General features: G+C 43.2%; 2 protein-coding genes across 2 annotated transcripts; both read right to left on the bottom strand.

Annotated features, from left to right (window-relative positions):
- Positions 1-381: 381 nt before the first annotated feature.
- LOC101874674 (coagulation factor IX-like) lies at positions 382-8,800 on the bottom strand. The gene is made up of 8 exons (XM_031043680.1): positions 8,725-8,800; positions 6,359-6,519; positions 5,938-5,962; positions 5,700-5,813; positions 4,364-4,498; positions 3,640-4,235; positions 1,967-2,084; positions 382-1,155 (listed from the first exon to the last, which is right to left on the bottom strand). The coding sequence occupies exons 1-8, from the start codon at positions 8,777-8,779 to the stop codon at positions 578-580; spliced, it is 1,782 nt and encodes a 593-aa protein (XP_030899540.1). The 5' UTR covers positions 8,780-8,800; the 3' UTR covers positions 382-577.
- A 2,733-nt stretch (positions 8,801-11,533) lies between these two features.
- Positions 11,534-20,185, bottom strand: LOC101881563 (vitamin K-dependent protein C). Its single transcript, XM_031043696.2, has 9 exons — positions 20,048-20,185; positions 19,868-19,951; positions 19,354-19,514; positions 18,394-18,418; positions 17,888-17,998; positions 17,054-17,194; positions 16,578-16,687; positions 15,538-15,655; positions 11,534-12,164 (listed from the first exon to the last, which is right to left on the bottom strand). The coding sequence occupies exons 2-9, from the start codon at positions 19,932-19,934 to the stop codon at positions 11,596-11,598; spliced, it is 1,302 nt and encodes a 433-aa protein (XP_030899556.2). The 5' UTR covers positions 19,935-19,951; positions 20,048-20,185; the 3' UTR covers positions 11,534-11,595.
- Positions 20,186-23,178: the final 2,993 nt, after the last annotated feature.

The following is a 23,178-nucleotide window of genomic DNA, read 5'->3' on the forward strand; positions in this document are numbered from 1 at the left end:
TTCCCCAGCTGCAGAGGGAGGATTTCCCCCAGGCTGTTTATCCACTTTGCACTTTGTAAGACAGGATTCCATAGACACTTTAGGTTTGTATCACAAAACATTTGTATTTGGGTAAACTGAATTTTACCTGAGGTAACTGTTGTAGTTGGTGACAAATCCTCACAGATCCCTACCTCCTGGGTTCAGCAGTGCTTCAGAACTGGGAGGTCAGATTGCACTGGCAGAAATACACTTCCTTTCCTAAGCAGGTAATTCACTTAGAGGGCTGTTTGCCTGTTTCTCTGAGATGCATACCAGCCTGGGGAATGGAAAGCACTGCTTTCTGAAACAAGAAACTTTTCTGGTAAGAATTTACATTAAGAAAAGGTGTAGTCATTCCCATTTGCTATTTGTGGAATAATTCTTTATTATAACAACTGTTTTAGTAATACTCAGATGAACACTTTAACCATTTATGGTAAACAGACTTAACATTTCTTTAAAGATAACCTTGGTTTTACACCATTAAGGCCAGGAAATGTGTAGAGTCTGAAAATGAAACGTAATAATAGCATTGTTCCTGATTTCAAGGACAGTATTAGGAAAAGTTAATGGAAAAGTTCTCAGAATCTGCTACACTCTCAACAACCTCTTTAATCCAGGGGATGTAGTTGGACACTCTGGTGTACACGCCATATTTCCCTTTCTCAGCACAGCCCTCTCCCCAGCTTACAATCCCCAGAAGAAACCAGGTGTTGTGGTGAGACACGGTGAAAGGGCCACCACTGTCCCCTTTGCAGGCATCTGCCACTTCAGTGTGGTGCCCTGCACAGAACATGTTATCAGTAACGAGTCTGTCCATTGACTTCTGGCAGGTCTCCATATTTACAATGGGCAGCCGGACCTTCATGAGGAAGCGCAGAGTCGAACCTCTGTTGTGAGTGGCACCCCAGCCGCTTACCATCCCTATTCTTCCTTCTTCGGATAGCAGGGTGGCAAGGCTGGGGCTTGGAAGGCAGATGGGAATTGCATACTCATTGAAAACAACAGCACTGCTCAGGTACAACAAGGCGATGTCGCTGTTGTAGTTATTGGAATCATAATGTGGATGTGTCCAGCTCTGTTCCACATTAATCTTCTGTTCTTTAAACTCTCTTTGATACTTGTCAAAGTCTCCTGTAGTCACAAGTTAAAATGTTAAGCAGACTGTAAATAGCCCCTATGGTATGGCCATCGGGGGGACAGGAAAAGGAGTGAATTACTGCTTTGACCTCTTGTACCAAGACAGGACGTATCAAACCAGATTATGCTCTAGGACAGTAAGTTAGGCTGCTCATGTGATCAGACAAATAGAGCTTCGCAGTTTGCCCTCTGAGGGCAAAACAAAGTTATGGACTGGAGGAATAGACACACACAGAGAGTGGTACTGGAGTAGAGATTTTGCCATAAATAACTCACTGTTTTTCAGTAAGCGCTGTGATTTGAACAGTGTGTCTAAGCTGCAAAGGGTTCCAGTCCCTGCCACTGAAACCAGTGCTGTGGTATGCTACAAGAAAGGGAGGCTTTCTGCTGGAGCAGTTAAAGGCATGAGAAGCAGGCAGCAGAGCAAGAAATTAATATTAAGGCTCATTAAAAACCAATCCTGACTGGAGAGCAGACGACCATCAACTACAGGAATTCTTCTTCCTTCTAACATGCACCCTGAGCCATGCTCAGTTTCCTGGCATGATGAGTTTGCCAAAATGGGCGACTGAAGAAGGTAGACCTGTGCCTTATGGTCCCAGGATTGCTATGAGAGCAAAAGGGAGCAACTGGAGCTCCTTCACCCTTAGAAGTCACCAACAAAAGGAAGCAGTCTGTAAATCCGTGTTGGGTGGGATGTAATGTCTGTTTCTTAATCATATCTTACTCAATTCACGTACAATGCAAAGTGCATCTTATGTTAAGAGATTACCCTGCGTTTCTACAATACACAAATTGTACTCACCTATGGTGACGTGGTGTGGCCTGACGAGATCAAGGCAGTGAGCAGCCGTGACCACCCAGCGGCTGCTGATTAAACTCCCTCCACAGAAACCAATGTCTTTGCTATTCCGGATTAAAACCTGCAGGAGGAAGAAGAACATGTCACCAGAGCTCTGTTGTGTATGTGTGCACACCATCAGTCTCGTGCAGCTCTGTGCAAGCTCTGTGTCTTGAAAACAACACTTCTGGCAATATCTACAGTGCAGCAAATACAGTGATGCTGCTAAAACAGTCATAAAATAAAATGGTTGCACATCAGTGACAATGGAGCAGAATGTTACGATGAACCAGGCTTGCCAAATACAACAGGATTAGAGCTATGCTGACTGGCATTCCTTTAAGGAAACAAGTGTGATTTATCATGTGCCTTCAGATTTCTCTGGGGGTGTGGGAGAAGGGTAACACAAGGTATATTTCACTGGTACTCTGGTTAAAAAATAAGAGAGCAGCATTTGTGTACATGAACAAGGTATAGAAAACAGTTTTTCACATTCCCAGCTGTCAAATGAAAGTGCCACTAAGTGCAGACTGAGAAACTGTGTTGGTTTGCTTTTGCTGATAATAAAATCTGGCATTATCTACACAGTAGAAAATGGAGAAGTAAAAACACGCTGCTCACTGTTAGATGTTTTTCTTGTCTATTCAGAATTACAAGCTCTAGAAACGCCTCCACCTCTTTTCAATTAAACTCCTCCCTGAACTTGTTAACTTCATGTGTTAAACTGCGTATCTCCTGATTGGTGCAACAGGAAAGTTGTCTGTGTGACAGCACTAAAACACTGGCAGCAACCACAGCTGGTTTAGATCAGTCTGTTAACGAGCCCCTAAATAACAGTGCACTGACGAAACAGAGACAATATAAACAAGTGAAAAATCAGTAACAAAAGAGACACAAAAAACCCCAAACCAAGATTTAAAAAAAAAAAATCCAAAAAGCAAACCACACACACACAAAAACACCAACAAAACCAAACCAAAAAGAACCAAAACCCAAAAAACCCGAAACATACACACACACAAACCAATCCAAAAATCACCTAAAAAACCCCAACTAACCAACCAAACAAAAAAACCCAAACCACCCCTGAACAAAAAAAGACAGTGGAAATCAAAGAAACACTTTTATTATATGAAGGTGGGATTCCCACCTCCATATCTGAGCGCTCTCAGCTTTACCTCCCTTACTGTTACCAAGTTTGAGAAGCTGAGCAGTCTAATGGAGAATCTTACCTGATCATAGGAAAATGGTTGTGAAAAGTAGCAGCAGCCATTGCAAAGGGAGTGGAAGGACAGCTTTTCACTGAGAACACTGAGAAACAAAGAAACTGAGTAACAGAGCAGGAGAACACCCAACTGATAGAATTAAAGGGAAAGCATTAAGCTGAGATCACAAAAGCAGCTGTATCTAGGGTGGGATAGCAGGAAGAATGATGAAAAAAGACAACTAAGGTGTGTTATCATCAAAAAGACCCGCAGAAGTTTGAGAAATACATGTGGCTACATGGCTCTCCCTCCGAAAACCTCTGAACAATGGCCTGATGAACTCTGTTCCTGCTGCAACCAGTGATGACAAAGTAAGAAAGTATTCAAAGTATACAATTTGTGTGGTATTTATGGCCAGACAGGACATATTACCTGCCAGGGGCAGTGTCCACGATGACACAAAGATCCTCCTGTTATCCTGGAGCCGTTGTGCTGTAAATTAGAGCTGACATTTATCCGGACAAACTGAGGCGTGTCTGAAACACGTCCCCAGTCACTGCTCCAATGAAGCCCAGTCTGTGCTGTTTGGATGGCATTTCCCACCACTTCCTGCTTGGCAGCAGGTTCTGTGGTCTCCTCCTGCCACACAGGGCCCTGGGTGGCCTCATACCACAGAGCCAGGCTTCCCCCAGGCTTGCCAGGCCTGGCAGTGCCTGCCACTGCCTCACTGTGTGCAGAGAAACCAGCCCCCAGTGGCTTCTGCATCACAGAGTCCACCAAGGTTTTGTTCCCTGTCACCTCTGCTTGTCCTATGTCACCCTCTGTGTGCATGCTCTGCCCAAAGCCATCCTGTAAGGTCTCATTTTCCCCAGCAGCACTGTGTTTCAACTCCAGTTGCATAACTGTGCTCTCATTCTTCTTGGCTTCATCATCCCCATGCTCCCGTAGTCCCCTTGGAAGCCTTTCCAGCCCCAGCCACTCTTCCTCCAGAGCGTGTCTGGCTTTAATCAGGCCACATGGAAATGGTGCTGGAGGGAACACAGACAGAAATAAAGATATGAGTTTAGGATTCAATACTCCTGTAAGAGCCCAGGAATAACTATGACCCAAACCATTCTATGGTTCCAGAATTCTAACTCTGAGCAAACCACGCTACCTGCTTGCACACATCTCTTCCCATCCTTGTGCAGGGTGTAGTCCTTTGCACAGGAACACACCACGTGAAAGGCACTGCTGCTGTCCCTGCAGTACTGCCAGCACCCGCCGTTCTTGTACCAGCACTCAAACTTCTCTGCCATGGAAACACACAGGCACAGGTTATTGCTATGCATGGACCCAAGTAGCTTCTAGCACCACTGTTACAGGAAAGAAAGCAAGAAATAAAACCTGCTGAAATCTCACAGGGGAATGGAGGGAACTACCTCACAGCTCCAGAAAACCTTGCTCATTTGTAGCAAACCAAACACATGGCCTTATGTCTGCTGCTTGCCTGTTTCTACCATTTCTCCTTTGCCAGTTTTGACCTGAGGCCTTTCTGCCTGTAGAGCAGGGGCAAGAAGATACCTGGAAGAACAAGGGCTTCTAAATGCATCCATTTTTCATCCATTTGCACATCTTATCTGGTCTATCATGACAGATGTAAAGTAGTGGGCATTTTGATGGGGGCCAAGTCTGTGAGGAACTGACCAAGATCTTTCTACATTGCTCCATTAAACAAACATGTTTCATTGCTTTACAGTAAAAAAGAAAGTTTGAGAAAAGTACTTGGGGGAAAAAATTACTTATGATTCATAGTTTCCATGCGGGTTTGGGTTTTGCTCTATTTCGTGCCTCAGTCATTTGCAAATCTGATACATTATTTCAGAAGACCAAAAATCTGATGAGAGGGAGACAGCTTTTCCAATAATTTTTCATTATTGGCATATTACAACATAAATATGATTTCAAATTTGTTTGCTTTACACTAAGCTTTGGCTTGATGCATTTACTCAAGGAAATTATACAGAGAAGAGAGCCTCACCAGGAGCCACCTCCAGTGGAGGTAGCTGTGGCAGGGGTCACTAGACGTATTACCACTCTGAAGTGATAACAGGAGCTAATTCCCTATCCTTATGGAAAGTGGCCACCTGCCTTCCTCAGGACTTGCATCAATGAATGAAGAGCCCAGGACTGCCACAGCTGTATGACAGGAGGTGGTGCTACCCTCTTTTTCTGCACAGCAGAGGCAGAAGTAGCTACAGCCCCTGTCAGCATAATTCCCTTCTTGGGGTGGTGGTTCCCCAGTTTGTCAAGTGAGAAAACACTGTTCTAATGTAAGAATCTTTAACAACTGACCAGCTTTGGATCAGGCAGATAGAAGTCACCACTGACAACCTTGGTGACACCACTCACCACCTCTGTGAGAAGCCTATGCAAAGCTTCAACTTGAGTATCCAGTGAGCAAATGCCAGCCTTAATTCTTTACAGTGAATGTCAGTGTGCCTTGTACTCACCTTTTTTGCAGTTGTCTCCTCCAAATCTTGGGGGGCAGATGCAATAGTAATTGTAGTGTCTTATTTTGCAGACTCCACCATTGTTACATGGATTTGTATTACATGGATTTAAACCTAAGAAGAAACAAGGCACAGTGCAATTAAGAGAAGCCTGGTTTTAAACTGCCACATAATTCTTTGTACCCAGAAGGGACATAAGAAATGATCATTCTTTGTTTAAATTTCTTTTTTAACCTACCTTTGTAATTGAACCAAAACTCCATCTGCAACAAACCACAAATGAAGAAAGCAGTCAGTAAGCGGTCATACTGGTTACTGATGATATCATTTAGGAAATGGTAATGTGGGGCTTTAGGGTGCATGCAAATTAGCATTTTGATTAGAACCATAAAATACATTCCCAGAGCAGATCTGATCATCACCATGCAGCTCGTTTTCAGTCGTGTCATGGACCAGCCACAGAGTGCATAAACCAGGCTGTGTTGGAATGAGAATTAAACTGAAAGCTTAGATCCATGAACGCTCCAGCCAGTGAAAGGTGTGTGGTACCAGCCTACAAGTTTCAGCTCCCACCTCACCCCCAAAACATGGTGCTGCAAGGCTGTCAGCACCAGCCATTGTTAACTTTCCTCTGTTTTGAGTAAAATAAAGCTCCTCACTGTTTTCTCCTGCGAGTGGAAGATCTCCCTGGCCTCCTCAAAGGAACACTTCTCCTCGTTGCACTCTCTCTCCAAGTTCCCTGGACAAATCTCTTCTAGAAAATAATTGGCACGTTTATGGACTTTGAGCACCTCGTGTGCTTCGTCCTTCCTCATGAACACTAGAAAACAAAACAGAACAATTGATACTGGAAGAGAGCAAACTGGCACCATTATAGTCACAGTCACATGAGCTCTCAGTTGAGTAAATAACACAAAGAAGGGGAGTGGGAATCTACATAAATAGCCCAGAACTAAATAACATGAACCTGTGTTCCAACAAAAGACACTGCTAGTTTACGCTTTCTTTTAGTGGATCAAAAGACCTGAAGTTAAGTGCACAAATCATGTTGTACTCCACAAGACTCCTGAGTATTTCAGTGAGTCTGGTTGTATTTTTCTGCCTAACAGTCCTGATCCACAACAAATGTTAATTGCCTGTGTGTGCATGCAGAAATAAAGCAGAAGGGAGAGGTCTGGTTTGTATTTGGTGTCAGCTTTGTTAGATATTCAGTAATACCTGTACCTTCCAGGTAGCTACAGGCCACAAAAGGAGAGACACCACTCCTTCATTAAAAGAAATAAACAAACTGTCACGTTTGTAATTACATTTAGTTATTCACAACTTCACTATCGGCCCTCCTCCTGCAATGTCGTTAGAGCTATTACTGCCAATAAATTAAGAGATGAGTGGCCAGAAGAGGGAATACGGCAGTAAGGCCCTCCCCACATATGCTGCTGCTCCATATGGCACCTCTAGCTGAAGCACAGTGCTCCAAGGGTTTTCCAGTCAGGATGCTTGGAAGGGAAGTGAAGGCTCACTCAGCCACTGTGGATGTACTGATATGTGCCATCACTACTTAGAGAAGATGGGTGTTTTGCTTTTTGTTAAATCTCCAGAAGTGTGTCCCTATATCCAAACCCACCCACCCGACAGACTGAACAATTGCTGTTAAGAGTGTAAAGAGTTTTAAGAAAGCTCACTTTGCAATCGTGACAAAGCCTACTGAAACTGACACAGCACTTAACAGGACTTTCTTTCCCTCCTAGTGATTGTTTAGTGCCCTAGACAAGTCAAAACCTGACAAAGAACCCCAGCTTTGGAGATGGACCATCAAGACAGACATTTCCTTGCAGCTGCATGGTTGGTATCTACAGCAATGACTGAAATTCTAGAATATTAAATTGCTTCATTTCTAGGCAATTGGAAACAGCCCACAAAAACTCTCAGCTGAGAAAAACTTTGAGCATATCCTGCTGTCTTGTAATGAGGAAAATGTCTTTTACTTACTGTCATGGTTTAAACCAAGTCCCCCTACTCCCGGAGAGTTAGGAAGGAGAATCAAAAGAATGGAGCCCCCACGGATTGAGATAAGAACGGTTTAATAGCTAAGGCATAACACAAAACCCCTACTGCCATTTACTACTACAAATAATAATGATACAGCAAACAGCAAGTGAAAAGAATACAACACCCCACCAGCCACCGACCCATAACTCACTCCACCCTGCCTGGCCGAGCACCATGTGCTCCCTCCTCCATTTTCCTCCAGAGCTCCCCCCCTCCAGCTCTCTCTTTCCCAGTATGCATCCTGGGCATCACGTGCTATGGTATGGAATACCTCATTGCCTAGCCTGGGTCAGGTGTCCTGTCTCTCCTTCCTCCCGGACTCCCCTCCTCCACCTGGCTGGAAAAAACCTTGAACAAAAACACCCTCAAAACATGCTCAAACCATGACACTTACATGAAATTGCCCTTTACCTCACCTTGAGTTATGGGGTCATCTTTAAATGATTTACCTATTGTAAGCAGGTATCCCCCATAGAGCATATGCCTGTGTAAAGGTTTCTGGTTTGCAGATACCACTTCTACTTCTGTTCTTCCTCCTCTGCAAGGACAGCCATAATGATTCCTGAGATCCTGCACACTCTCACACTTGTTCTAAAGCTCTCTGAAGCCATTTCCTAACCTTGTGTAGTTGTAGTAAAATAAACATGAGGTTCAGGAACGCACATTAAAAATGCCTAATTTTAGCTTCCCAAACTGGAAAGCTTTGCCATACAAAAATAGTTCAGATGATGGGTTGAGTGTCACAAGGATAATACTTTGCAACAGCAAAGTTCTTAGTGGTCTAAGTAGGAAGTTAAGAAAGGCTGATTTCTCTTGGAAATATAAATATGAATATTCATTTGTTTGCGTGCATTTTTGGAAGTGGCTTCTGCGACTCACAGGACTTTGTGTTCAGAAAAGGGATGTAGTTTCAGTTTAAATGCAAGATTGTCACAATGAGACAATAAAGTTAAAAAGGTAATTCAGAAGTACCTACCTGAATATGCATATGTACAGCTGCTGTTGATGGAACACATCAGTAGGAGAAACATCACAAGTGAGGAACTGCTTTCCATTTTAGGGTGCATTCAGAATACTCTTGACTTCCTGCTGACTTCCTTTGGAGGGAAAAGAAGAATGAAACTGGTATATTTTGGAATTAATATAATATAATATGATATAATAAAACAAAACATAACAGATACAACAAATACATGTAATTGGTATCACAAAAACAAGGATAAATTAACCTGCAAAAAAATACAGAAGTAGAAGCAAGAGGGCAGGAAAAGGGATAAAGAAAGCAAATTCTACCCAGTTCATTTTTGACCTGATGCGCATTGTTTCTTCAAGCCACACCGATGCTGCACACAACAATAGGAATCCCAACAGTTTGCAAGGCAATGTGCAGAGATTGACCTAGCCCAGCATGTGGTGCAGCACCTGATCCGAAGCTCACAAAAGGAATAAAACCCCTATGGTGAACATGGGAGGTGTGGATCAGGCCCAAACTGAGCATAAGCCAGTTCCAGTGACAGCCTTGTTTAAAACGCAAAGGACCCCAGGCTGAGGGTTGAGCTGCACACTGCAGCCAGCAGCTTCTCATGGCCTTGTCAAATCAGTCCATGTATGCACACCCCAGTGAGGAAACCATCACCACGTACCTGGCAGTAAAAGTTACAAGACAGAAGTCTCTGTTTCTGCGCATTACCTTCCCAGGCTAAATAATTTACAAGGCTTCGACAGCGCATTCCACTTTGCTACACGGATCATTTGCCAAACCCACAGGATCCAGAACATGTTCACTGTGCACAGAACCATGCAATTATACTCACTTTTTTGCTTTACTTTTTTGTTAGGGAAAGACAAGACAGAGATTGGGATGTACACCAGGAACAGCCAGGAGGTCAAGGGGTTGATAATTAACCAGTCACAAATATTGACAGAGAAGAGACGACCTTCTGGGTTCTATGAAACACATTTGAAATCCAAAACCAGAAGAAAATTGGGTGTTTCCACACACATACATATGTGCACTAAAAAAAAAATTAATTTAAAAGTCCTCAAAAGCATCCTCTAACAATGAAAGCCACATCTTTGCAACAGATTTCTTTAGGAAAATCTAGATTGTTTAAGAGATTTCTGATGCTCCATTATCTTTAAGGTAATACCAACTGATCTGGAAAATACACAAACTGCTCTGTAAGCATCTGTTCTGTAAGTGTAGAAGAATTCATAGCAGTCACCTGCAGGAAGGCAAATATTGCCCTGAAATAGTCACAGCTATTCATGGATATTGCAATTTCTGCCTTTAATTAGAGCCATATTTTACTGGCTTTGAACACAATAACATTTTTCCTTGCAATTCAGTGACTAGCAATGCCGGCCTTCTCAGAAGCACATGTTCCTGGTGCAGGCTCTGGCTGGAAGGCTGCTGTTCAAAGCATTATTCTATAAGGTCCATTTATCCTTCAATCCAGTGCCAAATGAAAAAGGGCAGGGGACAAAGAAAAAGGGAGACAAGAGACTGCTGACTGTGCTCTTCGGTCTCAGCTTACCTCCGACATGAAGCCCTTAGCCTGACTGCTACTTTAACACATGAATCAACTTCAGCACTTGCTTATTAAACATGTAAGCAGCTTGTAAGTCAACAAGACTAAGTCCACAAGTTCAAGAGGAATTAAACCTCTTTGCTGGCACCATATTACATTTCTTACAAAGCCTAACACAATGTTATTGTGCCTGAAGTTTGTTTCATTTAGCAATCTCATCACTGTAGCAGACTGAAGCTCTTCACTGATACAAAGATGGATCCAAATCCTGATTGAGATGCTGGAAACATACATCACTACAGCAGTTACCTTCACCTTTTTGTTTCTACAATATTATAATAGTATATTATATTTAGCAAGCTTAAGTGCTAAGATTAAAAGTATAAATTTGATTTAAACTGAATTTTGACTACTGCTCTTCCTATGAACTTACTGGTGCTCTGTGCTTATTTCAGTTACTGATATACACACAGATATACAGGCCCAGGTGCAAACACAGACACCCATATCAGTAAGTATTCACAAGGCTAAAATAGCCCGTAGCTTACTGCATTCACTAGAATAGGAATGAACACAAGCATTTGTTTATCTTGCTAATTAGAAAAGATTTACAGGCCTTAAGTTAAATAGAGCATGCAAAAGCTTGAAGTTAAACCTCTTTTTTTGTAATAACACAGAATTCCCCTTGACTTCTAAGGAAGTCTTATGGGGGGGTAAAATCAGGCATGCAAACAATAGAACAGAAAAAATGGAGACATTCTAGTGACCTGCTGAATTAGCTTAATCTGTGAGCACTGGAGCAAGATGTGAATGAGTGGAGGCAATGATGGTGTTATTAGAATTCCATCATGTTCAAAGAAAAACTATACAACTATACAGCAAACCAAATCAGGTACTGTGAATATGTTGCAGTAAAGCTGAAATGATTGAACTATATCACTACAATGGTTGTTAAAACACTTTCTTCTGACCCCTCCCATCCCTCACCCCAACCAATTCAGTCACTTTATACACAAAGATGGAGCTGCCTGACCATGGACCATCTTATTTTCTGCAACGCTGTAATAATGATTACATTCTTGTCTGTAAGGCCTCGTGTAGGACCATGCTACAAATAAACCCTATAACCTGGAAACTAACCAATATAAACTAGGTAAAAAAGAAATAATAATAAAAAAAGACAAAACAGGTACCAAGGAAAACAGTACACGAGGTTAACATATACTCCATATTTAATACTGAAGATCTGACAGTACATTACACTGCATAATGTCAGTAGCGCACAGCCACAATATTCCAGACTTTCAGTATCAGAATCAACCCTGCCAAGAAGCTGACATCTTATCTATGTGGTGTTGAATCCACTCAAGATACTGACTAACTTTGGTGTAGACTCCAAACTTCTCCTTTCTCCCACAGCCTTCGCCCCAGCTCACCAGTCCTACCAAAAACCAAGTATCTTTATACTTAGTGATCATAGGGCCTCCACTGTCCCCACTGCAGGAATCTTTTCTGTCTCCTAAGCTCCCAGCACACAGCATGTTGTCAGAGATAGCAAATCTCATTGCCTGGGCACACTCATTCCGGGGAACCATGGGGATTTGGATATAACTGAGGAAAGTAGAGTAATTGCTGTTAGCATCACTTGTGCTGCCCCAGCCAGTTACCACCATCTGCTTCCCACTTGTTGTCAGCTCCTGTTCTGCCAGGTCACGGGTAGGAAGGCAGATAGGGAGAGTGTATTTGTTATACATCACAGGCTCAGCCAAGTGCAGCATGGCTATGTCATTATCAGATGTCTCCTTGGTGTAGTTCTCATGGCTCACACATTTATCAACCCAAATGGTTTGCTCATCTGCCTCAAGACGGAGACGGTGGAATTTACCTGAAAGAACAAACAAGATGACAGATGCTATGGAGCTTTCCTTCACCTTGAACAGCAAAGCATCCGGATGACACCGGGCTTTAGGACTGCACTCCATGTTTTTACTTCTCTTGCAATATAGACAATCACTCATTTATGTTACAGGTTAACAGTGTTACGAGATGGACAAATATGTGCATTTTCCATATTTACCTATATCATGAACACATACAGTACTAATTGGATTTTAATACCCTAGAGCTGTTGTTATTGGCTGAGAAACTGAAATGCCCTGCTGAGTTCACAACACAGTATGCTTGTGCCACATGAGAGATCTTCAGGAGGAAAACAATCTTCCTGGAGTCAGTGTTAAAAGCTGGGAGAACAAGCATACAGCAAAGTGAGACACTTCAACAGTACGTGAGCTTTATGCTGTATAACCAGTGCCTGAATGACTGAACTTCAGGGTTTGTAACATAAAGGTGACTGACTGGTAAGGCTATTTCTTTCTCAAATCTTGCCTCTGTAGGCAAGATTTAGTTATTTTTGACTAACTAAGACTTCTCAGTTGTTATTTGTGCTACATGATCATGGCTACTTTGTGGGCCAAGCGGTTAGGGAACAGTAAGCAGGAAACTAAGCTGAAAAGGGCCAGAAAGGCACAAATAAGTAAATTGTGATACACTGGAACAGACAGAGACAGATCTCTCTAATAGGCTGTGAAGAGATAACCCCAAAAATAATTATCAGCGGCTGTCACATTTCCAAACTGTGCTGTTGGCTAATTTAAGCTTCATATCAAGGCCTACTTCAGTATATACTTGATAAAAACACTTATTCAGAGAAGTGTCCATAATACACATTTGAGCTGCAGGCAGGCACACATCCAAGCACGAGGTAGCAGGACACTGAGGCTGACACCTTACCTCTGCCCAGGTTGCATGTGTGTGACAGAAGTGTGTTTTCCTGCTCAGTCTCACTACAGGTGACTTGGAAGTTGCTCTTTATCATCACCTTTTCAAATGTGATGTTTCACAATACTAGCCCTTAAATTTGTTCCCTCACTCCCTCATTAACTCTTGCCTTCTTTCAGTCTTATCTGAATCCCTCCAGATACAAACTCTGCAGCCAAGTTGCTCTGACTTTGTGTGCACACACTTCTGGATGCTCTTAAACTGGGGCTTCCAACTTCAGCTACTCTGAAAGCTAACTTAATTTCAGACACAAAATCTGCGTGAATCCTGCTGCAAAACTATTGCTTGTGAGTGCAAACTGCTGTAAGCTTCCCCTCCAGTTTTGCTCTTACGGATGGCAAGCAGTGCTACAATGAACTGAGTTGAGAAAAGTGCTGGGTATCCCAGCCTGACAGAGGCAGGCTGAGCACCACCCCTGCAGGCTCATTATGAACTGAGCATTCATTACTGCTATGGGACTCACACCTGATCCCTCAGACATGGCCATGTCTCCATTCCAAAATCAGTTCCATGTACCTCACTAGATGTCTCCAGGTTTTAGAGCACACATTTTTCTGATGAGAAATGTTTTTCTGATGGCAACAGAATTCCCAAAAGATACATTTAAAAGGAAAACCATGTGGGTCTTAAAAAGGCTCCCTTCTGCTTGACCTGGAGTATCTTTTGGAGGAAAATCTCTTCTCTTTTGGTGAAGTCTCAGCCTGTGGTCATCTCAGTCCTGCACACATCCACCCCAGTACACCAGCGAAGGGCCCTTCTGTTGTTTCCATCCCACCATAGCAATATTGCTTAAGGATGAATGAGAGGGGTTCTCCTCTCATACATACCAACTCTCACTCCGTGGCCACACAATTGCTCTTCCCCTATTAATAAGGCCGGTCTTTTGGGCAGCTAGAGCCCCTGTTGCTGATCACCCTTAATAGTATAAATTACTCTGTAGGCTCACTCCAAATTTATGTGTGAGATATCTCTTGACTTTTATTTAAACCAATAAAAATACCTTCTCAAATCAGGGCTCTCAAGCGCCAACACTTCTTCACTCGCTGACAACCACTTTGTATTTGGCTAGCACAGGATTCTCCTGACAGATCTCACCCTTCTGTCTTTGCTGCAGAGTTCTCTGGGCATGGCTATTCCAGCTGAAAGCTTGTCAGATCCCATAGATCTCTACAAAGACCTGCAGTAAGAGGCCAGGTTGGAATAATTAAAGTCCAGCCTCAATATGTCCTGTAGTTACCATTTTCCTGCTGACCTTTCCCTTCAAGTTACACTAAAAGCTACATCTAGCACTACAGAGCCTTCAAACATGATACCCAATGGTTGCTTTTCCCCTAAAACATTACAAGATTTTTTTACCAAGCAAACTGCACAGGATCCTTCTTGGGCCTTACTAAAACTAAATATACATATTGGCAATCACTTAGAAGGGAAGAAAATTACTTACTAGTAAATGGAACTGCTTGGAGATGTGTACTCTGTATGCACATTTTCAAACTACCACATACACTTCTGCTTTGATGTCCCTCTGTAGTAAAGCTGTATATTTGGCACTAAGAGGACTCAAGGCTATATTGCATTCTTTTCCTTTCATCCTTTACGTTGAACAACAGAGGACGCACATTAACATATCCATATCTATGTGCCTTGTTGCCTCTGTTCTCAAACATCTGCACATCCACAGTCTATATGGAACATGCATATAAACAATATATTTCCAAGACTACATTTAGAGACAACAAAATTGCAAGATTTTCCACAACTACAGGGAACAACCCATCTTTTTACTAACAAAGAAAGGGCACAGTTGAGCTGTTATGCCTGTCACCAGTGGTGGACAGAAAACAGTAATTAAAAAATCTACTGAAGTGTGAATAGAACAATGATTATTTTTGTCTGTTAACTCAGAAGCAGTACTGTACCTGACATAGACTTTCTTATGCTTAAAAGCACAAATGCCAGTAAAGGCAGCATTGCCATTCTGCAGCACTTTTCCTCCTTTGCTAGTGAAACTCTCATCATGGTGTTCAAATGTGTGAAAAGTCAGGAAGAGAAGCTGTGACATCCTCCTCCTGAGATCAGGACTTTTCTGTTTCACTATTGGAATGACCTCAAATAGTTTTGTCACCAGAAAAACACAAGCAGAAGAGACAGCCTTGCTACTTCACAAACAAGCATCAGTGTTCAGGAAACATCAGCTCACTTCCACAGTGAGGCTGATAGTGGCTCAAATTAAATGAGATTTTTACTAAACCTTTTTGTTTTGTGCTAAGGTGCATCCTAAATATTTCCCAGACAATGTACTCCTAAAGCCAAAAAGATTTTTGTCATCATAACCTGCTAGTCTTTCTCCTGAGATGATAAACCAAGGGAATGAAACAGTTATAGATAAAAAAACATAGTGACAGACTTTTTTTCCATACCAAGTCTTACTTTGAGACCATCCTCTCTCTCAGTGCAGTGTGCTGCTGTCAGGACCCAGGATGGATGGATGAGAACACCCCCACACAGGAATTTCCCTTTGCTATTTTGCAGCATAATCTGAAATAAAAGAGAAGGAGAGTGCTGACACTGCATGGAGCACAGCTCACAACACATTGTATACATTCTTCTTTGTGGTTCCAAAATACCCAGATGCACCAATGTCACATTCACTGCAGCCAAAGCTCAACAGTGGGACAAAAGCACAGTAAGCTGTCTGTGGAACACCTACAAAAAAAATGTGGACATTCTTCTTGATTGAGGGCTGGCTTCACCCACATCAGCATGGGATGATGCTGGTCACTGCAAAGAAGCACTCGGATACTTCCAAGCTTTGAAACACAGAGCTCATATTCGTGGTTTATTCTTGTGGCCATAGCACACACCAGAGACAGACAGTGTGTCATCTCGGGCTGCAACACGCATGCTATGGTATAAAAGGGCCTTTAATGTCAAAGAGAACCAGGCCCTGATCATATACATTCAGTGGTTCCACAATAAGCTCCACAGAGTTTTCCCTTTCTCATGTCCCAGCCTGCTCTGTAAAGCTATGTCATATTTTGCTGATTAAATCTGCTAACTTGGATTTATGACAGATGAGGCTTATAAAAAACAGCTCAGTGCACAAAGGGAGAGGAGGCTGCCCCACACTGCCGCTGTAACACAGTAGCATGAGCTGCAGGAATTAAGTGGCCCTTGCCAGGATGTATGAACAGAGTAGGTTAAGTGTCATCACTATCCTCTCTCTTAACACTGGTGGCAAGGCAAGGTTAAAAAACAGGTCAAGAGTCTGAAGATAATAAATCATTTTTCCTGTTACTCCAACCTATGGGTTGCTTTTGAAAAAGCAAAGCTAAGGGAATCTTAGTTTCATATGACACTACCACTAGTAATGTAGGAGCCTTTCTGAAGCAGCTAATCAGGCAAAGATGTTTAGGAGCAGCCTCAATATTTGTGGTAAAAAAACATCGTTTTTTCTTACCTGCCAAGGGCTGTCTCCCCTTCTTCCTATTCTTCCCCCAATGAGACGAATATTGAATCCTGCTTTGGCTTCAATGTAGTCCATTTTCGCTCTTCCACAGGGGAACTCCACTACAGGAGACACAGAGAAGTTAACTAGCAAACACCAGATCACCCAATACAAACCCTCCTTCTAAGGCATTCCCTCTGTCTCTTTAACCTAGGCAATACTGTTCAATGACTTCACAGACATCCCTCAGTGCTTTGCAAAGGAGGCAGTTTCCTGATTCCCCTGTATGTCTCCAGGAGGCAAACACAGGTTAAAGGACATAAAGTGGGTATGGAGTTGGGAGAGGCAGGCACGGAGTTGCTTTGCATGGAATGGATGTTTTGAAAGCTAGTACAAAGTCCGTTGCAGACAAATCTCTCATAGAACTATCTTATTTCATGTTTGAATAATCCTCTGTCAAATCTGGATTATGAACATCTGCCTCGTACCTACAGGCTTGCACATGGTATGGTCATTCATCAGCTGATACCCAGAGGCACAGCTGCAAGTGCGGTACTGGTTGGCAGGGTCATCCGTGCAGAAATGCTCACATCCTCCATTATTGACAGAACAGTTGGTGTACTTGACTTCTGCAGAAGAAATGGAGACCAAGAGATGTATGAGAAGCTGTAAAGCCAAAGAGTCACAGGAGGGTAAAGCAGCAAAACAACAGCATGATTCTAGTGAGCAACAGCTGACAATGGATTTAGGATAACAGCTGTAGGCTTTAATGGCAACTCAGGCCCTGAGACAGCAAACAGCCCTTGGTCCAGAAGGTGGCAGCGGGGAGATGGACAAAACAGGTTACTGTGGGGCAGGTAGACCAGAGAACAGGAAATTCATTGTCACTGAGCACAAGTCAGACAGTGCAAAGTGTTGATACATGACATACACACTCATCACTAAAAATGCTATACAGCTTTTGTGCAAGGAAGATATTGTCACGGTAATGACAATGAAGTATTTGCAGTGGATTGTTTTTTTCCCTGTGTGATAATAAACTCCACCATCATCTCTGGGCTGACAGTTCTGAAGTAGCTGAAAACCCTGCTTTACATAACTAGTTCCAGTATTTTTGTAAAAAATTAGGTATCTCAGATCTCCAAACCTCTCCCATGGCAACACAAAGTTCATTTTGTTTTAGATAAGCAGAGATAAAAAGGAAAATCACAATTAGTAAAGCAAGCGAGTACACTGTGCGGTGACAAAAGTGTCAACCTCTATGACACAGAGACCCCTGTCACAAAGAATGCTATTTTATAGTGGATTAAAGGCAACATTACCATAATTGCAAAAAACGCCCTCCCAGCCTTTGTTACAGATGCAGGAAAATTTTCCAATGTTGTCTTTGCAAATCCCATTGGAACAAGGTTGTGGGTCACACTGATCTCCATCTGAAACAGGCAGGAAAACTCAGTCTCTGTATCACAGAGAGCTCACTGATCAAACATGAACATGAACAGACACCCCCCATGACTCCCAAGCATCACTGGTGGTTTCTGACACATAATGGTGCTACCTCCATGGTGCTAGCCCAGAGACAAGGGTGTTTATTTGGGTTCTAAATTACAGCTGCAGTGAGTGCAGTGCCTTAGCTCCAGGAACTGATGACAGGCACCTCAAGTTTTTTAGGAAGGTTGCTTGTATGATAGAACAGGAAAACATTCTTTGTACACCCCATATGAGAATGAGAGTTGGAATCAATATGTGATACATGGAAGCTGGAAGTGTAAGTACTACTTACTACTGAGGAAACACAGAGAAGCGATTGAGGAAGTCTTTTACTTACCTACATATTTGCTCCAAAAGTCTCGCTGTGGAGAAACAAAACTGACATTAAGTCTGGAAGCAGATTTTTAACAAGCAGTTGGTTTAAAGTGTATCATGACAGCACAGCAACAGAACACAGCACCCCTGTCAACAGCTTTGGTCTCATTCTTCTTGACTGGCACCACAAACTAACAAAACTGGCCAACCCAGACATACGTGTACGCAGCACAGATCCCCCTCCCCTGCTTGCAAACCTACCAGCACCACAACCCCTCAATATCCCCACAGATTCTGTTTCCTGTCACTTACTACCAGATACTTGCGTTGTTGAGTGCACAATTCATTTGTGCCCAGTTAGACAAAACATGGACATTGTGAAGACAGACCCCACTTCACTCTAGGTTCTGAGGGACAGCAAGGACTGATTCATCCTATGTGGTGAGCCTGCTCTGCTTAGTAAGAAAAAGTCCAATCCAACACAACAATTGGATTTGGAAAGGGGCAGGAATCAGTGATGTTGACAATAAAGGTAGCGTCCAATTGAAAATATGAAGTTTGGAGAAGGAGATAGAACCTCGTAATAACAGAAATGTTTGTGAGGCACAAGTGAGAGACTGGGAAGATAGAGTGTAAGGCTTCCAGGAATGGCTAATTGATAACAGAGGGAAAAGGGCTGTGAAAAACTCAGTGGCAGCAAGAATAGCCAACCGGGTCAAGCAGGGATTGGGAATACCCAGCTGGGACCTAAACCTCACAATTAGGTCAGGTGGGACATGCATAAGCAGCCAAGTTTTGTGGGCCATACAGGTGGTAATGTGACAATTACTGTAACACAGGGACATTCAAATCATGTCTGCACCTTAGTAGTCAGTAGTGATGACTGTTTGATGCTGACAGCAAGATCTCATGCCCTGCATTGAAATACTTAAGTAAATGGTTGGTTAAATCCCACATTCATCCTTAAACCCCCCAGACTTACTGTTGCTTCCTTGGTTTCAAATATCTCACTGGCCTCCTCAAAGTCACACCGCTCCTCAACGCACTCACGCTCCACAGAGCCTGGTTTGAGCTCCTCCAGGAAAGAGTTCGCACGCTTCTGGATTTTCAGGACCTGGTTTGCATCTCTATTGCTGTAAAATACTGGAAGCAAGAACATGAAAACACAAAGCAAGGGAAACAAGCTGGCTGAAAACCAGCAGTGGTCCTTCCCAAGTGACATTCACCAGAGCAACAGCCCCTCCCTAGCACAGCAGGACTGCTGTCAGTGCTGTGCTGCGGCCTCTGCTCTGTGGTGCTCAGCTCACAGGGCTCCATGAGGGCTGTGACCAGGCAGCCAGCACAACCCAGCACTGGGTCTGTCAAGATCTACTAGAAGAATTCAACCCTCCCAAGTGGAAGTGATTCCAGCCACTTCCCGGGACTCACAGAGGAGCAGGAAATGTGCTTGCAGTGACTGGAAAAGGATAAAGGGTATCTCTAAAATGAAAACTTACTTGAGGCACTACAGACACGTGAAGAGACAGCAGCCAGCAGCACCCCTATAGTGACAAGCTTCCACATACTGCAGCAGGCGTTACCTATGGAAGAGAAGGTAGGTGTGAAGGGGCAGTCATTGCTGAGCTGTAGCAGGACCCCCATGCTGCGGACAGTTGCTAGTCAGAGAGCTCTGCTACCTCCCTCCCTTAGTGCCGTGTTGTGCTGTGACTTCCTGTGATTCCAGTTCCAAAGCAGCCGCTCACTGGAGCCCTTCAGACGGGTTAGTTAGATCCATCTAACCCATCAGCAGCTCTCCCAGAACACTCCATGTCTGCCCCAGCATCCTCCCCTTGTCACATTTTTGACAAGCTTTACACTTCATTAAAGCAAACGCTACTGTGAAATCCCAAAGGATACAATACTTCGGAAGCACTTACTGCTTTATTCAGTGTGAACCAGCGAGATCTATTCTTCCACCATGAGCTCTGCTGGAATTTAGTTAATCCATAACTTTAGCTATTTACTCTTTGGAGTGACATGAAGTGCTTTCTTTGTAGTCACTAAACAAACAGCCCTCAGGGGGAGCTTTACGATTTACCTGCATGCAGGAGAAAAGCGAAACAGCTGAGGCACCCACTCTGCCTTTTGCAAATCTGTTCTGTTTATTTTTCCTTTTAATCCCCTGGCAAGCAGAAATGGTTATATTTAGTTTATAAGTGCAACCACCCAGTGCTGAGCTTTCTTGAGAGATCCTACCGCTTTCTCACAGCACGCAATCACCCCAAAACCGACACATATTGCTATTTTAAGTCCTCCCACTTTATTTCCTCATCCAAGGTTCCAACGCACAACAGCCAAGGTAACTAACCCCCCCCCCCCCCCTTACAGCCGTGAGCAGGCAGCGCCTGCCCATCAGCTGCCTGCTGTGAGGAGGCAGGGCAAGAAGCTTGTAGCAGCATATTGCATCTTTAGGTGTACTGGACCAGCTCTCATCAGCACAGAACCTCTGACTGAACCTTGAGTATTCAACATTTCAGAGCAAAACCACAATCCTTTCACAAGTTTTCCTGCATCAGAGACAGTACAAACTAGTGAGTCCCCTTCTCTGGGAGCAGCAGCACCTCCGCGGGCAGTACAGAGCATGACAACTCCATGCAAATAACCTGTGCAGCCATCAGTCCTTAGTGGAGCCATCCTTAGTCCTTGAAAACAAGCTCTCTCTAAACAAAGCTTTCAAAGTTCATCCATTCAAGACTTGTGCGGCACCCAGCCTCACAGTGGGGAAGATGTGTGCACTGTGAACCTCTGACGCTCCATTCTTTATCCTCAATGTAGCCTTCAAACTGACAGGAAGGAGTACACCACACCATACACTTTGTTCCTCTTGTTTTCCCTGTGCATAAAATAGCCAAATGCTTTGGGTTTGCCTCTTCTACAGGAAAACTTCTGGAAAACTCAAGAATGTGTTCTCAGCCTTTATCTCCTGAGCCAGGAGTGCTGAGTCACTTCTCTCAAATTCTTCCAAATTGCAATTTAAATTTAAAATGTAAATTTCTATAAATTATTTATAGGCAGATGTAAATTTTGACAGAAGGGGGAACTAAGGCAGTAAAGCTGCAAGTCCTCAAATCACAGCTCTTCAGCAATCAATCTTGTGTGGCATCCATCACTTCTTCCTACTTCACCAACAGATCTTTTAATTTGTAACAAATCTGAACAATTCACCTAGCAATAAAAGCACTAATCCTATTTCTATATGCACACTGGTGCCTCTCCCTGCCAGAGCAAGATCTCCCTCTCATCCTCAGTACTGATTTCTTGCCAGATTTGCAGAAACACAATGTTCTATGAGCCATCTGTCCCCTCTGAATACATCTGAAATGAGACAGAAAGTTCCCAACAGGCATTAAAAGGGGAAAGACAAGCTGACACACACAGCAACAAACCAACCCGCTCATGCTTCCCTACAAAACCAAGCTGGAATATTTAAGTCTCCTTAGGCTGCTCCTCTTAAAACAAAAGGTCAAGGTTTTGCATAGCTGACACATAATCACAGGAACACACTACCAGGACAGCAGAAAACACCTCTCTGTGGAGAGCCGATGAGTGGGAAGGCAGTTCTGAGCACATCCCCCAGCAGGCTGCTGGGAAGTGGTGCTGTGAATCCAGTCTGCAACCTGGGAGCAAGAATAATGTGACAGAGCCACAACTGCTCCCATGACAGTCCTTCCTAGCCTGTTACTTCCCTGGTTGGTATATGCTTGCACCCACCTGAGGCTGCAGTCTGAAGTCAACAGAAGTGGTAGGTCTTTTAAGTCACATGCAAATGCCCCCACTTCTTCCTTTCTTGTGAAGACAAAGACTTACTACCTTCCAGGTCATCTGGTAAGCCAGCAAGTGCTGGAACTCTTCAGACAGAAACTGCTACAGAACTGACATGTATCTTTTAGGTATTACTAGAACAAAACGTCACTTTCCATGGTCTGAAAACCTTTTCATCCTTCCCACATGAGAACTAAATACCTCAAGCTGCTCAAGGCCCAGCCGGTGGGTGCACAGATATTCATCCCAACCAGGCCCCATAGGAATGAGGAATTTACCTTATGACTCTGAAGCTGCTTTACAGGTGAGGAACGACAGGGCTTCTCAACCTGTTTGTTTGCAGTGCTGCCCATTCAGTGGGAGCAGATCTCCTCACCTATCCTGATACTTTACACTGTGTTAAAAAAACCAAACACATAAACCCCACCAACTCAACAATCAGGACAAGTGGAACACCAGCAGAACACATTAAGAAAACCCTCATTGGTTCTTCAAGATGTTTACAGCACACCTCCCTTTTAAACCACTGCACCCTACCAAGATGCATTAAGTAGTTACCAATCAAACCAGCCCTGAGCTGGAGTTTGGACATCCCAGTAATGGTACACTGAGTGCACTGAGTAGGGCCAAGAGTTTCTTGCTATTGGTTTCTGCCACATAAATAGGTAAAAGACCAAAATCAATTACCAGTATCAGACGAGTAAGTGTATCTTTTGTGTCTCTGCTGCTGCTTCCTTTGCATGTTTTCTGTAGTAATACTTAATGCAGAGCCTAACACTCAAGTCTAGTGTCTGTGTGAGCAAATGCAATAACTTTCTTTTTCTCTTTATTACTTCTCTAGGTAACTAACATTTTAAAGATCAATTTTACCATTTTCATTTTGCAACAGTATGTAACATTACTAGTTTCTTACGTTCTGTTACATAAACTATTCTCTCCACACTTTAACTATAAAATACAAAGGTCTTTTTCACATAGAAAATATTCACAACCATTTTAAGTTACT

This window comes from Melopsittacus undulatus, chromosome 6, assembly GCF_012275295.1.
Source record: "Melopsittacus undulatus isolate bMelUnd1 chromosome 6, bMelUnd1.mat.Z, whole genome shotgun sequence".
NCBI classification, from domain to species: domain Eukaryota; kingdom Metazoa; phylum Chordata; class Aves; order Psittaciformes; family Psittaculidae; genus Melopsittacus; species Melopsittacus undulatus.

What these genes read in the sequence shown, in the direction of transcription:
- LOC101881563 (XM_031043696.2), bottom strand. Translation starts at nt 19,934, where the DNA reads ATGTGGAAGCTTGTCACTATAGGGGTGCTGCTGGCTGCTGTCTCTTCA. An exon ending in GGGCGTTTTTTGCAATTATG is followed by an intron (nt 17,195 to 17,887) that starts GTAATGTTGCCT and finishes TTTCTTCTGCAG; the next exon opens with AAGTCAAGTACACCAACTGT. An exon ending in TGGTCTCAAAGTAAGACTTG is followed by an intron (nt 12,165 to 15,537) that starts GTATGGAAAAAA and finishes TTGTTCTTTCAG; the next exon opens with GTAAATTCCACCGTCTCCGT.
- LOC101874674 (XM_031043680.1), bottom strand. Translation starts at nt 8,779, where the DNA reads ATGTTTCTCCTACTGATGTGTTCCATCAACAGCAGCTGTACATATGCA. An exon ending in GAAGAGATGTGTGCAAGCAG is followed by an intron (nt 4,236 to 4,363) that starts GTAGCGTGGTTT and finishes TGTTCCCTCCAG; the next exon opens with CACCATTTCCATGTGGCCTG. An exon ending in GTGGACACTGCCCCTGGCAG is followed by an intron (nt 2,085 to 3,639) that starts GTAATATGTCCT and finishes TTCCTCCTGCAG; the next exon opens with GTTTTAATCCGGAATAGCAA.